This window comes from Rattus norvegicus, chromosome 10, assembly GCF_036323735.1.
Source record: "Rattus norvegicus strain BN/NHsdMcwi chromosome 10, GRCr8, whole genome shotgun sequence".
Taxonomy (NCBI): domain Eukaryota; kingdom Metazoa; phylum Chordata; class Mammalia; order Rodentia; family Muridae; genus Rattus; species Rattus norvegicus.
Genome location: NC_086028.1, coordinates 65,546,007 through 65,562,601, shown reverse-complemented (window position 1 = coordinate 65,562,601; position 16,595 = coordinate 65,546,007). Strand labels below are relative to the sequence as shown.

Here is a 16,595-nt window from a genome sequence, read left to right as displayed (position 1 = left end):
CCTGAAGTTCAAGACCAGCCTGGTCTACATATTAAGTGCTGGGTTAGCCAAGGTTATAAGACATAGAGAAAAAATTCCAAACACAAACATTTAAGTAGCCCTGGTTTTTACCAAGTTTATTGCCACAGGCCTACTATTTTCTTGGACCTTTTGATTAAATTTTCCCTTCTTTTTTTTTTTTTTTTTTTTTTTTTTTTTTTACTTTTTTTTTTTTCGGAGCTGGGGACTGAACCCAGAGCCTTGCGCTTGCTAAGCAAGCGCTCTACCACTAAGCTAAATCCCCAACCCTGATTTTCCCTTATTTTTAACTGTCAAATCTCACTAGTGGCCACCATCCTAATTCAAGCCTCTTGATAATTATCATAATTATATTAATGCCATAGGTTTTTTTTCTTATTTACCCTACTCTTCATCTATCATAAATATTCATTTTACTGAATAAACATTTTTGAGAATTTACTGTATACCAAGCTCTTCATTACCTTAAGTTAGATAAAATGGATCCATGTCCTGGTTATCATTTATTTCTTAAAATATTGGTTTATAAATGGCTGCACATGCCTCCCCCATGCCCTTCTGTGTTTGTATTTGCTGGTGCTAGATAGTGAACCTAGACCCTTGGACATACTAAGTGTGGTAGATTGTATAAGAATGGCTACCACAGGGCTGGAGAGATGGCTCAGTGGTTAAGAGCACTGACTGCTCTTCCAGAGGTACTGAGTTCAAATCCCAGCAACCACATGGTGGCTCACAACCATCTGTAATAAGATCTGATGCCCTCTTCTGGTGTATCTGAAGACAGCTACAGTGTACTCATATGCATAAAATAAATAAATAAATCTTTAAGAAAAAAAAAAAGAATGACTACCATAGGCTCATATATTTCAGTGTTTACTTCCTAGTTAATGGAATTATTTGGGAAGGATTAGAAGGTGTGGCCTTGTTAGAGGAGGTGGGTCACAGTGGTTGGGCATTGAAATTTCAGAAGCTCGCTCCAGGCCCAGTCTCACTCTCTGCCCGCAATTTATGGACCAGATATGAGTTCTCAGCTACTGTTCCAGTGCTATGGGGGCCCCCTGCTGCCACATTTTCCTATCATGATGATCATGGACTACCTAGCCCTCTAAAAGTATAAGCAAGGGTTGGGGATTTAGCTCAGTGGTAGAGCACTTGCCTAGCAAGCACAAGGCCATGGGTTCGGTCCTCAGCTCCGGAAAAAAAAAAAAGTATAAGCAAGCCCTCAGTTAAATGTTTTCTTTTATAAGAGTTGCCTTAGTCATGATGTCTCTAACACAATAGAACACGAATTAAGACACTAAGACACTGGGGTTGGGGATTTAGCTCAGTGGTAGAGCGCTTGCCTAGGAAGCGCAAGGCCCTGGGTTCGGTCCCCAGCTCCGAAAAAAAAGAACCAAAAAAAAAAAAAAAAAGACACTAAGACACTAAGCTAGTCTTGGGCTGGAGAGATGGCTCAGTGGTTAAGAGTACCGACTGCTCTTCCAGAGGTCCTGAGTTCAATTCCCAGCAACCACATGGTGGCTCACAACCATCTGTAATGAGATCCGATGCCCTCTTCTGGTGTATCTGAAGACAGCGACAGTGTACTTATATATAATAAATGAATAAATCTTTAAAAAAAAAAGACACTAAGCAAACCCTCTCTCACTGAGTTACATTAGTAGCATAACTGGAGGCTGTCTGAGGATCTTAGCAGGTAATTCAGACTGGATATATATATATATATATATATATATATATATATAATATATATATATATTATATATATATATATATAATCTCCCAGGTTGGCCTCAATTGATCCTGCTATTTCAGCATTCTGAGTGCTGGAATTACAGGTTTATGTCAACATGCCTGGCTAAGGCAATACTCATCTTGAACTCTGAGGCCCTGGGCCTTGCTCTTTTTTTTTTTCTTTCAAGACAGGGTTTTTATAGATAACCCTGGCTATCCTGTAACACTCCCCCCGCCCCCCATCTCTAGACCGGAATGATCCACCTGCCTCTAAGTGACGGGATCAGGGGCATGTGCCATTACCGCCTGGTTGGCCCTTGATCATTAAAACATGGTTTTTATTTTATGAGTATTTTGCCTACATGTATGTGTGTGCCGGTACCCTCAAAAGCCAGAAAGGGGGATGACTGGCGTCATAGACAGTCATGAGTTACCGTGTCAGTGCTGGGAATTTATCCTGGCTCCTCTGGAAGAACAGCCAATGCTCTTAACCACTGAGGCATCTCGTTAGTTCCTTCTCTTTGATCTTCATATATAGTATTTTATTCTATCTTCCCAGCAACGCTTATCTCTATGTTTATTAAAGAGTTCCCTTCTCTTCCTGTCCTCAAGTTTGTTCATTTCCACTTTGTCCTATCTGGGACAGCCTTGTTCTTTCCTACTTAATTCATTTAGCAGATACCAACTATTTACTGGGAACCAGACAATGCTATCTTTAGGATAAAACCAGCTCTCCTGGCCACTCTCCATCTTTTTCTTTCAAAAGGGCTGCCTTCTATTTTCTTTTTCTTTTTTTTTTTTTTTTTCTTTTTTTTTAGGAGCTGGGGACCGAACTCAGGGCCTTGGGCTTGCTAGGCAAGCGCTCTACCACTGAGCTAAATCCCCAACCCCGCCTTTTATTTTCTTATTTTATTTATTTACTTGTTTGTTTGTAAGACAAGGTTTCTCTGTGTAGCCTTGGCCATGGTGAAACTCAGTTTGTAGACAAGGCTGGCCTCAAACTCAAAAGACTCGCCTTTCTCTGGCTGGGATTAAAGGTGCTTGTCGGGTTGGGGATTTAGCTCAGTGGTAGAGCCCTTGCCTGTGAAGCCCTGAGTTCAGTCCCCAGCTCGGGGGGGGGGGGGGGGGGGGGCGGGGGGGCGGGGGGCGGGGTGGTGCTTGTCACCACTGCCCAGCTATTTCCCTTACTTTTACGTGTTCTCTTATTTCCTCTTTTCTTCCTTTCCCTTTCTCTTGTGACAGTCTTCTATCACTCATGTTGTCCCCAGACTCTACAACAGAGAATTATCCTGAGGTCCAGAGCTTCCCAAGACCTGAATTACAGGGGACATCCCTATGTTTAACCCAAATGTAGGAAGAATAGTCTGGCTCAGTACTTCTGCGATCTGGCCTCTAATACGGATTCATTTGCACGAACCTGGAATAATCCTGTAACTGGGTCTGGTCCTGCTGAAGACAATTTACACACCTTGGTTTTATGGCTCTTTTAAGGACTCAAACCCAACCAGTTTTTGTATGGCTTTTCAACAGATCACTTTTACCGTTTTGAATAGTTGGGGGAGGGGGGGATACAAAGACCATGTTGTGACATGTGAAAGTTATTATGCCATATCGAAAACTCAGTGTTCAAAATTTTATTTTTACAGCCTTGTTGTCCAGTGTTTTTTTTTTGTTTGTTTGTTTTTTTGTTTTTTTTTTTACTATACATGGTCACACCCATTTAACTTAATACAGCGAAACACACACTTTATCACATGCCAGCAGATATTTATCAGGTGGCTCTTACAGAAAAACGTGCTGTCACCCGCCTTGGACTTCTGCCAAGATTGCTGTATAGCTGGTCATCACTTGAGCATCTCTCTTACCTCCCTAAGAGTATCTAGATGGCGGCGCCTGGGTCAAGTATCCTACAAAATGCCCGCCTTAGTGGGCATTTACTAGGGAGGTAGTACAGCGACGATTTAAGGCCCAGAGCTGTAGCCTCGGCTCTGGAGTTTAGGAGTGTAGATTCCCCTCTGTGTCCCTCCACTTCCTCCTCTGTGCAGGGCAGATAACATAGTGCTGTTGGATAAGAAGTGGGAAGCACTTAGAGACGTGTTCACGTGTTTCTACTCATGCCTCCACTTGTTTCCTGAGGAAGTGTCCAGGCGGGCGCAGCACAGAGGCCGGAGGAGGAGCTGAACGAGCGGCGAAGCAGCTCCCACTCACTCAAACCAAGACGCCATTAGCGCGTGTGCCCCCCCCACACCCCCACACTCCACCCCCACACTCCACCCCCACCTCCGGCGTCTGTCAATCAAGCGGCAGCGGGGGCGGGGCGTGGAGGGCAGAGCAGGGCGGGGCGGCGCTTCCGCTGTGCGAGGCCGCTCGGGGTCGCTCGCGGGAGCCGGGCGCAGTCGGGAATCCGGCGGGCCGCGCGGCCAGATGAAGGGCGCGATGGAGCCGGAGCCCGAGGTGCTGCTGCAGGAAGCCCGGGAGAACGTGGAGGCGGCGCAGAGCTACCGGCGGGAGCTAGGCCAGCGGCTGCAGGGGCTGCGGGAGGCGCAGAGGCAGGTCGGAGGGCCGCTGCGGGCCTTAGAGGGCGCGGGCGGGAGGGTGGGCGCGCGCGGCGGGGGCGCCCCGAGGCTCTGTGGAGGAAAGCGGTCACAGACCTGCTGGAGACGTGACATGGGGAGGTGGATGCTGCAGAGTTCTTGAAGGGAAGGATAAGTTTAGGGGACTGAGGAAGAATTCGGGGAGAGTTTCTAAGCCGCCGTGCGGGGTACTTGATGAGAGTAGGGGTGGCGTCCGAGGTTGAGCCACCCGAGCAAAATCCGAGGGATCTCGGAGTGATGATCGAAGAAGAGAGTTGGGAGAAAGAGGTCATAGTGAGGGGAAACCTGCGATAGATAACTCGGTTTAGGAAGCCTTGAGGGCAGTGAGTTGGAGACGGTAAAGGTGGAGACGAAGTAGAGAGAGAGAGGGAAGAAGTAAGGAGAAATGGAGGGGTTGAGCAGCAGTAACATTAATGCCGAATGAATGGGGGTGGTGTTAATATTTGAACATCTCACATGATCGCGAATGCCTTGAACAATCATTTAGAGTAATCTCTCGAGAGGTTAGAACTAAAGGTGAAGGATGTTGAAGGAGCACAACAAGATGTTTCAGGGAGGATATACAAAGGCGAAGGGACGTGGGAAAACAGATTTAAAGAGAGGACTGGTAATTGAAGAGGCTAACTAAATACTCTTTCAAGTACTGCAGTTATCTCTCCACAAGGAAAGGTCGAACAGAGATAGAGGAAAGTCACTTAGCTCCTCTCCACTCTCAGAGGTCTACAGAAAAAGATAGAAGTCTCTGCTAATGCTAGTTACGATATAATCCTAACGTTACTGTTAAGTGCCTGGCTAATGCTTTTTGAGTAAATGGGATTCCATTAGAGTTTCTCTAGGCCTAGTTTGCCACGCGAATCATCACGCTGGTAACTCCTGTGCTGCTGTGCCGAAGCTGAAAATGGTGAACTAGTGCTGTGATAGTCTTTGAATATTGTCATCGCTAAGATTTCTCCATAAACTTTAGGTTTTATGTAGTTTGAATCTTTGTAGAGCTGGTGTACGCCATGCATCAACAGGACTGGGATCAGAGTCTGGATATGACTTATGATTTAAATCTGATTTGATGACTTTCAAAGTCTTCCAGTGCACGTGCACATGTGAATTTCTTTTTGAAAAAAATTGACATTATTCTTTCTGCTATTTTGAAATAAATGTTGAAAATCTAGGACTTAAAAAAAAAGGTTTTAAAAAAGCCCCCTTTATATAATATTGCTTAGTTTGTGAATTTCATGTATGTGTACAGTGTATTTTTATCTTATCCACCTCCCACTCCACCCCCTTGAACATTTTTAAATTTTAATTATTCATTTGTTTTTTTGAGACAGGGTTTCTCTGTGTAGCCCTGGCCGTTCTGGAACTATACTAGCTTTGTAGACCAGGCTGGCCTTGGACTCAGAGATCTGCCAGCCTCCACCACTCAGCTCTTTTTTTTTTGGTTGTTTTTTTTTTTCCGGAGCTGGGGACCGAACCCAGGGCCTTGTGCTTCCTAGCTCTACCACTGAGCTAAATCCCCAACACCCCCCCCCTTTTTTTTTTTTTTAAATACAATATCTTGCTAAGTAAGTAGCAAAGGCTGTCCTGGGACTCACTATGGAGCCCAGGCTGACAACACACTGGAAATCCTCCAGCCTCAGACTCTGGAGCCCTGGGATAACAGGCATGTTTCCACCGTTCTTGGCTAAAGTACCCTGTAATAAGTGACTAATGTTTTAGCCAGTCCATATATCTTACAGGTAAGCATGGCTCACCCGCTCAGCAGTTAAGAGGCATTAGGGTTGGCGCTGGAAGAATGAGGTTAGCACCTGGGTGTAGTACTTATTAATGTCTTGTGTGCATGTTGAGTGCATTTCTTAATGTGATTCCCACCCTAGAGAGTTAAAATGTTCAGTTGCCAAACCTAGATGTATGGGTATGACTCAGTGTTACTTGCATAATAGCTCTCCAGCCCTGAAAAAAATAATTTAACTTATATTTTATATTTTACTTATTTATTTACCCACCTTGTGGGTGAAGGAACCCAGGGCTTTAGACATACTGGCAAACTGCATTACCTCTTGAACAGTTAAGCTTTGGATCCAATAATTTAAATTCAGAACACACTCCTATAATCAGTTTGGTTCACTATGGTTTTCGCTTGTTTTATTTTTGAAAGGCCTTGTCTCTTGTTTGACACAGCAAACCCTGAGTGCAGATTCGTCACAGTTCAGATTTCTGGTGGCATTACTGACTCCGTCAAGTCATAGTGTGGGTCTCCTTGTCAACTGGAGTGTGCTTTGTTCCCGTTTCAGGTTACCACAGCTTCTTCTAGCTGGTTGTGCTTGTTCAGATTTGTAGAATTAGGCCCCTGTCAAGTCGAGTTTGAAGGAAGGTCCGTGTTACAAAAATGTTACCAAAATAAGCAGGTGCCTTTGCTTGGTGGTTAGGATGTTCCAGTCATTTGTAAATCGTGAGGCTTTTGAGTAAAAATGTTGCTTTGGGAAGGATGAAGAGCAGAGAGGAAGGGATGCTGCACTGGGTGTATTTTTTAACCTGCGTTTCCCTTTTTTTTGAGAGATAGAATCCCAGGCCTCATACATGCCAAGCAAATGCTTTGCCACTGAGCTACTCCCCAAGCCGGTGATGGTTTTTTGGGGTTTTTTTTTGTTTTTGTTTTTTTTTTTATAGTTATTGTTTTTTTGTTTTTTGGTTTTTTTAATTGAAATAAAATTGACATGAAATTCATTCAGTGTTTTGTTTGTTTGTTTGTTTTTTCTTTTCTTTTTTTCGGAGCTGGGGACCGAACCCAGGGCCTTGCGCTTGCTAGGCAAGTGCTCTACCACTGAGCTAAATCCCCAACCCCTCATTCAGTGTTTTTTAGTATACTTATAAATTTGTTTAGCCATGTTGCTGGAGAGATTATTGCTCAGAGGTTAAGAGAACTGGCTGCTCTTCGAGAGAAGGGGGGTTCAATTCCAGCAACCACATGGCAACTCACAGACAGCAGGGCACCCTCTCTGGCCTCCATTGTCACCAGGTACACACATTGTACACACACACACACACACACACACACACACACACACACACACACACATAGGCAAAGTAACCAAAGACATAGCACTAAAAAACAAATATTTAATTAAAAAGCCATCATGAGGGGCTGGGGATTTAGCTCAGTGGTAGAGCGCTTACCTAGGAAGCGCAAGGCCCTGGGTTCGGTCCCCAGCTCCGAAAAAAAGAACCAAAAAAAAAAAAAAAAAAAAAACCATCATGATGTGTGAACTCTAGAATGTTTCATTATTCTCTAGAAACACTCTGTAATCATTGTCACTCTAACCTAATAGAAACCTAAACTATTATCCATTTTTATGGATTTACCTATTCTAGAGCTCTTTTCCCTTCTTTTTCCTCAGCTTCCTTCCTTCAGACAGGGTATTATGTAGCCAAGGCTGGCCTTGAATTCTCTGTATAGCCAAGTATGACCTGAACTTCTGATCCTCCTGTCTGTATCTGCCAAATTCTTGGATTACAGGCATATATATCACCACTCCTAATTTAAGTGGTGATCAAAACTAGCTACATCCTTACTTAGCCCCTATTTTAGACATGTTACCTAAACAGAATCATGCCATATATAGCCCTACCTGATGGACCTTCTTGGCTTACAGTGTATTTCCAGCTGGGCAGTGGTGGTGCATGCCTTTATTCCGAGCACTTGGGAGGTAGAGGCTGGTAGATTTATGAATATGAGTCCAGTCTGTCAACAAAGTGAGTTCCAGGACAGCCAGCACTACACAGAAAAACCCTGTTTTGAAAAGCAGACAAATGGGGCTGGGGATTTAGCTCAGTGGTAGAGCGCTTACCTAGGAAGCGCAAGGCCCTGGGTTCGGTCCCCAGCTCCGAAAAAAAGAACCAAAAAAAAAAAAAAAAAGAAAAAAAAAGAAAAGCAGACAAATAAAAAACAAAAAAAGAAAGAAAGGGGAAAAAGGAAAAAAAGATAAAAAGAAGGAAGAAAAAAGAAAGAACATATTCTCAGGATTTTTCTATGTGGTAGCATTTCTTAGTACTTAAGTCCTGTGGCTGAATAGTAGTTGTGATATGAATGTATCTTGTGTTATTTATCCATTCACCAGTTGGTGAACAGTGAGATTAATTCTACTGTTTGACAGTTATGAAATATAAACATAGTTATACTGTTTTTTATATTAGCGTGTTTCCAGTTTTCTTTAGAATGTACCTATCAATTACTGAATCACATAACTCTTCATTTTTCATCTCTCTAGTTCTTTTTTTTCTTACCGTTAAAAAAATTTTTGTCAAATGTTTAAGAAATGGTGTATAGCTGGGCAGGGGTGGTTCATGACTTTAATGCCAGCACTCAGGAGGCCATGGCAGGCAAACCTCTGTGAGTTAAGGACAGCTTGCTCTACAAAGTAAGTTCCAGGACAGCCAGAGCTACATAGAGATACCCTTGAAAAACAAAACAAAGAAGTGGAATATGTGAAAGTCTGGGGGAAGAAGGATAAAAAAATCTTTTAAAACAGGTAAAAAAAAAAAACTGTTAAAAACATGTAGCAGTTTCTCCTCTGTGGTTAAGTTTAGGCCCTACCCTCTGTTTTTAGAGAAAAGGAAGTTCTGGTAGGAATGCGAGGGTTGTCTCTAACTTACTACTTTGTTTTTTGTTTTTGTTTTGTTTGCTTTGAGACAAGTTTTCCTGTTGTCTAGGCTGACTTTGAATATGTTTTTTAGCTGAAGATGATCTTAACTCCCGTCTCCAACTCTGAAGTGACAAGAATACAGACCTGTCACCCAGTTAATCTTACTGCCTAAGTAAGTTAAAGGCTAGAGTTATGTTCAGTTGTCAGGAAACCAGATAATGTTCACAGCCAGCCTATTCTTATATGGAAATCAATTAAGAATAGTTTTCTATAACTCTCTGGAATCCTTGGTACTAGAACTGACTATCAGGCCTGAAGAGATGGCTCAGAGGTTAAGAGCACTGACTGCTCTTCCAAAGGCCCTGAGTTCAATTCCCAGCAACCACATGGTGTCCCACAAACATCTGTAATGGGATCTGATGCCCTCTTTTGGTGTGTCACACACATAAAAAAGTAAATCTATAAAAAGAAAAAAATTAACCCCCATTTCCTTTAAATACTCACTTGTTCATTTCACTCAGTATTTATTGTGTATCAGTGTGATGGTTTGTATATGCTTGGCTCAGGGAGTGGCACGATTAGAAGATGTGGCCCTGCTGGAGTACATGAGGCCTTATTGGAGTAGGTGCGTCACTGTGGGTGTGGACTTTAAGACCCTCATTCTAGTTGGCTGTAAGTCAGTATTCTGCTAGCGGCTTCAGATAAAGATGTAGAACTCTCAGCTCCTCCTGCACTGTGTCTGCCTGGATGCTGCTATGCTCCCCCCTTGATGATAAAGGACTGGACTGAACCTCTGAACCTGAAAGCCAGCTCCAATTAAATTATTTCCTTATAAGGCTGTCTGTGGTCATGATGTCTCTTCACAGCAGTAAAACCCTAACTAAGACAGTCAGAGACACTTCAGAGTCCTGTATACTGAGGGAAATAAACCTTCATGAATTTACTCTGACCTGATAAGTGTATTGTCACCCTTAAAAACAAGGTAAGAGAAGCCTAAGTTGTATATTTCATTTTAGGATTTACTTTTGCTGTATCTTTCATTACTTGTGTTGTTTCTGGAACATGGATGTCTCTGCTTGTAAGCAGAGGTTGCAGACCAAGGGCGCAGCAGTCCACCTAAAGCAGCAGCAGCACCTTAAGGTACTAGAGTCTTAGGCCTGCAGATCCAGAAACTCCATCTCTCATCCCTGAAGGGATGTGGGTGTAGTGAGAAATGCCAGTGCTTCACCTTTCCCGTGTCTTTTAGTAAGATGATTCCTTTAGCTTCTAGACACTCACAAATTCAAGCCTTTACTCCCTCAGGGTATATGTGAGATCTAATTGAGGGTCTGTTTGGTGAAGGCTCTTCCTAACTTTGGCCAGCGGTGACCCCTGAGTACTTGCTACTGTAACTGTGGCCCATGACTTGCAGCAGTGACTTCATCTTTCAAAGAATGCAGAACCTTGGGCTTCAGACCAGAGTCATTACGTCTACTTGAGCAACATCCCTAGGGGTTATAAGATAACACGTTATAAAGGGCTGGAGAGCTGGCTTAGTAGTTTGGAGCTCATACTTCTCTTGTGGAGGACCTGGGTTCTGTTTCCAGCCCATGTCAAGTGGCATACAGCCATCTCTAACTCTAGCTCTGTGGGATGTTACTCCTAAAATAAAAAAATAAATGAAATAAAAAGAATACACATTAAAGACTGAGGTGGACATACTCAGAGTGACCACTTCACGTCAGCAGATCTTCTCTGATCTCTATGATTTAAACTAAGATGATTTCTATACGTTGCACTTTTTTTCCTCCAAGATTGAAATGTTATTTGGGTGCGATGCTGCGTTTTGGAAATCCCAGTGCTTAGGAGGCTCAAGGAGGAGGAGGATGAGATATTCCACACTAGTCTGAGGGACCCAGTGAGACTGTCTCAAAACAGTGTTGAAAATATCAGACATTTGTGTGATAGATAATTTTACAGCACATGCAACAGGATAACTGATAATCGAATTTTTATATTTTTAGGGTTTTTTGAGACTGAGTCACACTAAGTAGCTCTGGCTGGTTTGGAATTCACTGTGTAGACCATGTTAGGCTGGCTTTGAAGTCACAGAGATCCACCTGCCTCTGTCTTTTGGGTTCTGGGATTAAAGGCTTCCATCCACATCTCCAGATGAATAGTGCTTACCCAGCATGTCTTTTTGTGACCCTAAAGCCTATAGGGTGGCCTTGAACTCCTGCTGGCAATTCTGCATCTGTCTCTTGATTAGTTTGTATTATCAACCCATATCATCATTCTGGTTAACATCTTTTAATATTCTAATGTGGCTAATCAGTGGATATGCTTTCTGTATACTGTTTTTACTTATAATGTATTTATTTTTTGTTCTTTTTCTTTGGTTGGTTGGTTGGTTGGTTGGTTGGTTGGACTTTGAAATATGGTCTCATTGTCTCTCTGGGCCTAGAACCCACTGTCTAGTGCAGTGGGTTCTAACTGTTGTTTTTTCTGTCTTAGTCTTTAAAGACTGACAGACAGTACTGCAGACACCTGGTTTTGCTTTTGTGATTGAGGTAGGGTCTCACTGAGCTGCATTCCTGGACTCAGAAGATCCTCTCTGCTAGTCCTGTTAGTGACTGTGTCTGAAACAGCCTTATACCTAGCTTAGTATTGGCTTTTTGTTTCAGATAATTGATTTCAGATTACTTTTTGAAGACTTAATTATTATCCTTGTTTTTTTCTTCTTCTGTATAATACCAGGTTCTCTATAGCTCTTTATTCCCACAGGATTTGAAAGCACAGCAAACTAAAGACTCATGAAGAAAAACATAGGTTATTTCAGAAAACCAAGACAGGAAGTCTTAGTAGCTCAGTGAAGAAAGGAAAGCAATTATTGCCGCTTTTATCTTTCACTTCCCCTTCTGTTACCATTTTCAAGGCAGTACAGAATCTGTTTAGATGTATCTTGGTACAGCAGTTATATAACACTGTTATAGTATCCTAAGAAAACATCTAAATCTAGATGTAGGGAAAACTAAAAACATAAAATCATTGAAAATGACCTATAATCACAGTCAGCGATAGCTGTGGTTAATTAACATTTTGATGTATCTTTTTTTTTTTTTTCCGGAGCTGGGGACCAAACCCAGGCCTAGGCAAGCGCTCTACCACTGAGCTAAATCCCCAGCCCCAACATTTTGATGTATCTTAAGAATGTTTTCCTAGGCATGGAGTGCTGCTCCCTTGTATATGCTATGCAGACACTCTACCAACTGAGATTCATTACCAGCTCACAAATGGTCTTTATTTCATTTTATTTTAATTTATTTTTAGACAGTCATGGTGGCATATGCCTTTAATCACAGCGCTTGGGAGGCAGACTCAGGTGGATCTCTGTGAATTCAAGACTAGTCAGGTCCACATAGAGATTTTCAGAGGGCATTGGATCCACAGGTAATTGTGACCAGACTCTCGTGTGTGTTCTGGGAATTGAACGTTAGTCCTTTGTAAGACCAGCAAGTGTTCTTCTTAATCACTGAGCTTCCTCTCCATCCCACAGTCTAATAAGTTATACGTCTTATAAGTCTGCAAGCTACTTAGTGTTTGTTTTTAATATGGATTATAATATATGCATACTTTTTTCTTACTCTTGTTTTTTTGAGATGGGTTTTTCTGGGTAGCCCTGGCTATCCTAGAATTCGCTTCTATAGACCAGTCTGAACTCGAACTCAGGTTCACCTGCCTCTGCCTCCCAGTGCTGGGATAAAAGGCGTGTGCCACACCACCTAGTGAGTATTTATTTTTGAGAGAATGTGTGTGTAGGCATGGTCACAAGTGGATGTCTGTGCACCCACATTCATGCAGTGTCTGCGGAGGCCAGAAGAGGGTGTTGGAGCCATCAGAACACGTGATTGTGATTGTGAGTGAACCCTGATAATAGGTGCTAGGAACTGAACCCAGGTCCTTTAGAAGAGCAATGAGGGCTTACAGCTGCTGAGCTATCCCTCCAGTCTGTCCATACACACACATGCACACACGTACACACACAATGTATTTTATATATATGGCATTTACCAGTATATCTTTGCATTACATGCATGTAGTGCCTGTGGAGGCCATCTGATCCTCTAGAACTAGTGATACAGATGGGTTTTAGGAACCATGTGGGTGCTGGGAACTGAGCCCAGATCTTTTCCAAGAGCAGCATGTGTTCTTAACCACAAGTCATCTAGCTCGCATCACACACAAACTTCTGATGGAGGAAAACTGCCCTTATTTTTAATCTGGAAGTACAGCTGATTAGCGTCCTCCGAAGTCCATCAGATGTGGGCTAACCTTTTATGATGAGAGCTGCAGGTGAGCCTCTAGTTTGTGCAGTTATTTTGCTTATCCTTTTTAGTCGGGAGATCTAGTAAAGTTTAAAATGTGACTTTCCTGGTTTTCAGTTTCCTTATCTGTAAATGAGGGTTAGAAAATACCGCTTATTTTACCTGACCCGTGTGGGGAATGAGTAGGGTTGGGCTTAGGAGGCCGAGGCAGGCGGATCTCTGTTTGAAGCCAGCCTGGTTTGCATAGAGAGTTTTACAGCAGCCAGGGCTACTTAGAGAGGCCCTGTCTCAGAAAACAAAGCAAAACAAGTAAAAAGCATAAAGTAAGAAATACTGTGGCCAGCGAGATGGCGCAGCCAATCTAGTGCTTGCTGTACATGCCTGAGGACGTGAGTGTGATCTCTGGAACATGCAAGAGGGTGGGAGGAGAGAACCAAACCTATTGTCCTCCGAGGGAGGCAGCGTGTGCCCTCTCCCATCTTAGACACACAGAACGATAAATAAAACACTTAACAGGGCTGTCTAAACTGTTTAGCACAATGCCCAGGACATAGGACGTTCTCAATATTAGCCACAGTAAAACTACCAAAAATTGTTATTCAAGATGAGTCTCTTGCTTCTACCGACAGCTTATTTTTTTTTTTTTTTTTTTTTTTTGGTTCTTTTTTTCGGAGCTGGGGACCGAACCCAGGGCCTTGCGCTTCCTAGGTAGCTTATTTTTTAAATGTCTGCTATGTTTTTCCCAACAAAATGCCCTTTTTGAATTCTGGTGGTAGTTTTTGGCTATCCCATTTATATAAGAACTTAATATATTTTATTACAGTTACTGGTGTGCAAGACCTTTTCCAAAATGAAAGGTTTTTGCTTTGTAAGGTAGGCTGGAAACTTGAGGTATTCCTGCCTCAGGTTCTGGAGTGCAGTGATTGTGAGCATTGTGCCACCATGTCCAGAGAATGAGTTTTTTAAGGTCAAGATTATGACATATTTATTATTATTATTATTTTTTTTTGGTTCTTTTTTTTTTCGGAGCTGGGGACCGTACCCAGGGCCTTGCGCTTCCTAGGTAAGCGCTTTACCACTGAGCTAAATCCCCAGCCCCATTTATTATTTTTTTTAAAGATTTATTCATTCATTTATTCATTTATTTTATGTATTTGCTCTCTTCACCACCACCACACCAGAAGAGGGCAGGCATCAGATCTCATTACAGATGGCTGTGAGCCACCATGTGGTTGCTGGGATTTGAACTCAGGACCTCTGGAAGAGCAGACAATGCTCTTTTTTTTTTTTTTTTTTTGGTTCTTTTTTTCCGGAGCTGGGGATTGAACCCAGGGCCTTGCGCTTCCTAGGCAAGCGCTCTACCACTGAGCTAAATCCCCAACCCCTCAGACAATGCTCTTAACCACTGAGCTATCTAGGCAAGCGCTCTACCACTGAGCTAAATCCCCCTATTTTTTTAATTAATTGATTTTTATGTGCTTTAGTGTTTGGCCTGCATTTATGTCTGTGTGAGGGTGTCGAATCTCCTGAAACTGGGGTTACAGACAGGTGTGCTCACACAGCTCCCATTGTGGGTGCTGGGCATTAAACCTGGGACCTCTGGAAGAGCAGTCGATGCTCTTAACCACTGAGCCACCTCTCCAGCCCCCGCCTTATTCATTTTTACAACCCCAATTCCTGGCACATACTAACCTCAGTAAACTGTAAATGGAAGCCTTTATGAATGTGTGGGTGTGGTTTTGCAGAGATCCTTCTTAGATTGTAATCTTGATTATGCGCATCCTCTTCATTAATTCAGTTAATTAAGAGTTAAACATCTGTCTCATCCTGCGGTTTGGTTATCTCCTGCTGTCATCCTGTTAACTTCAAAAGGTTACTTTTAAGTTTAAACTTAGCTTCAGGAAGTTTAAATAATCTTGTCAGTTTTAATAATCTTGCAAGAGTAGTCGGTGACAACAAGCTTTTAATTCCAGCACTGAGGAGGTAGAAGTAGGCAGAGGCAGGCAGGGGCAGGCAGAGGCAGGAAGACACAGTCAGATAGATCTCTCTGAGTTCCAGGAAAGCTAGGGCTATGTAGAGACCCTCTCATTCATAAAGAATGAATGAAAGAAAGAAAGGAAGGAAGTTTGTTTTAGTGATCTGTCACACTGGAGCTTTCAGTAGGAGTCCATAATGTGACTGATGAATATAAACTGTATACATTACAGTTTCCTCCTGGAGTCCCTGACTTGCCTGCCATTTATACTTTCTTTCTCTCTTGGCTGGCCTAGAACTTGCCTCCTAGACCAAGCTGGCTTTTGAGTTCACAGAGGTTCACCTGCTTCTGCTTCCTGAGTACTAAGATTAAAGGTGTGGTGGCTAGCCATTTATATTCTGAAATCTGCTTTGTTACAGACAGAGATACTGTTGTCCTTCATCAGTGGTTCTAAACCTCCCTAGTGCTTCCACCCTTTAATACAATTCCTTGTGTTGTGGAGACCCAACCGTAAAATTATCTTCATTGCTAATTCATAGTTGTAATTTTGCTACTGTTAGAACTGTAATATAAATGTCTGTTTTTTCCGATGGTCTTAGGTAACCCCAGTGAAAGGGTCATTTGACCATCAAAGGGGTTTCAGCATACTGGTTGAGAGCCTCTGACCTAGTTTGCTGGTTATTATTTGAGACTGATGGTTGTCAAATACATTATGATTTATTCAGGCACAAGGAATATGAGCTATAGGAGCTGAGAATACAGTTCAGTTGGTAGAGTACTTACCGAGCATGTGTGAAGTCCCAGGTTGAATCCACAGCACCACGTAATGCATGAATGATCCCAGGACTTGGGGTGGAGGCAGAGGATCGGTTCAGGGTCATCTTTGAGTAAGCTATATTGCAAGTTCAAGGCCAGCTTGGAATACATCTAGGAGGAAAAAGACAATATAATAGTGTTTTCAGACACTACTAAATGTACCCGTTTCCCTGGGAACCATTTACTTATTGGCATTGTTTCAGAGTGTTACACTGGCTAGTCTGGAACTTACTCAATAGATCGCTGGCTCTTGCCTCTACGTTTGAGTGTTTGGGTTACAGGAGTGAGCCACTATGCTTGGAACTCCTTAAAATCATGTCTGTAAGTAAAAACCACCTCAGTAGCAAGAGTCTGACTCCTGGGCTGAGATGTGGGTCCAGTGAAGTCTTTCTAAGTAGTGTGAGTTTTAGAGCTGCTTTTCCCTCTCTTGTAGACAGTGCAGACTCAGAGCTATGATGCTGCAGTGAGGTAAGAGGAAGCACATTAGACCACCTCAAACACAGGGACACTCGTCACT

General features: G+C 42.7%; 1 protein-coding gene across 2 annotated transcripts in view; it reads left to right on the top strand.

The window, feature by feature from the left end:
• The first annotated feature begins 3,439 nt into the window (after positions 1–3,439).
• Crlf3 (cytokine receptor-like factor 3) overlaps positions 3,440–16,595 on the top strand; it is a 37,867-nt gene continuing 24,711 nt past the window's right edge. The window contains exon 1 of one of the 2 annotated variants that reach the window (XM_039086707.2): positions 3,440–4,305. In XM_039086707.2, coding sequence (XP_038942635.1) covers positions 4,177–4,305 — 129 coding nt within the window. In that variant the 5' untranslated portion in view covers positions 3,440–4,176. 2 annotated transcript variants of the gene reach the window in all.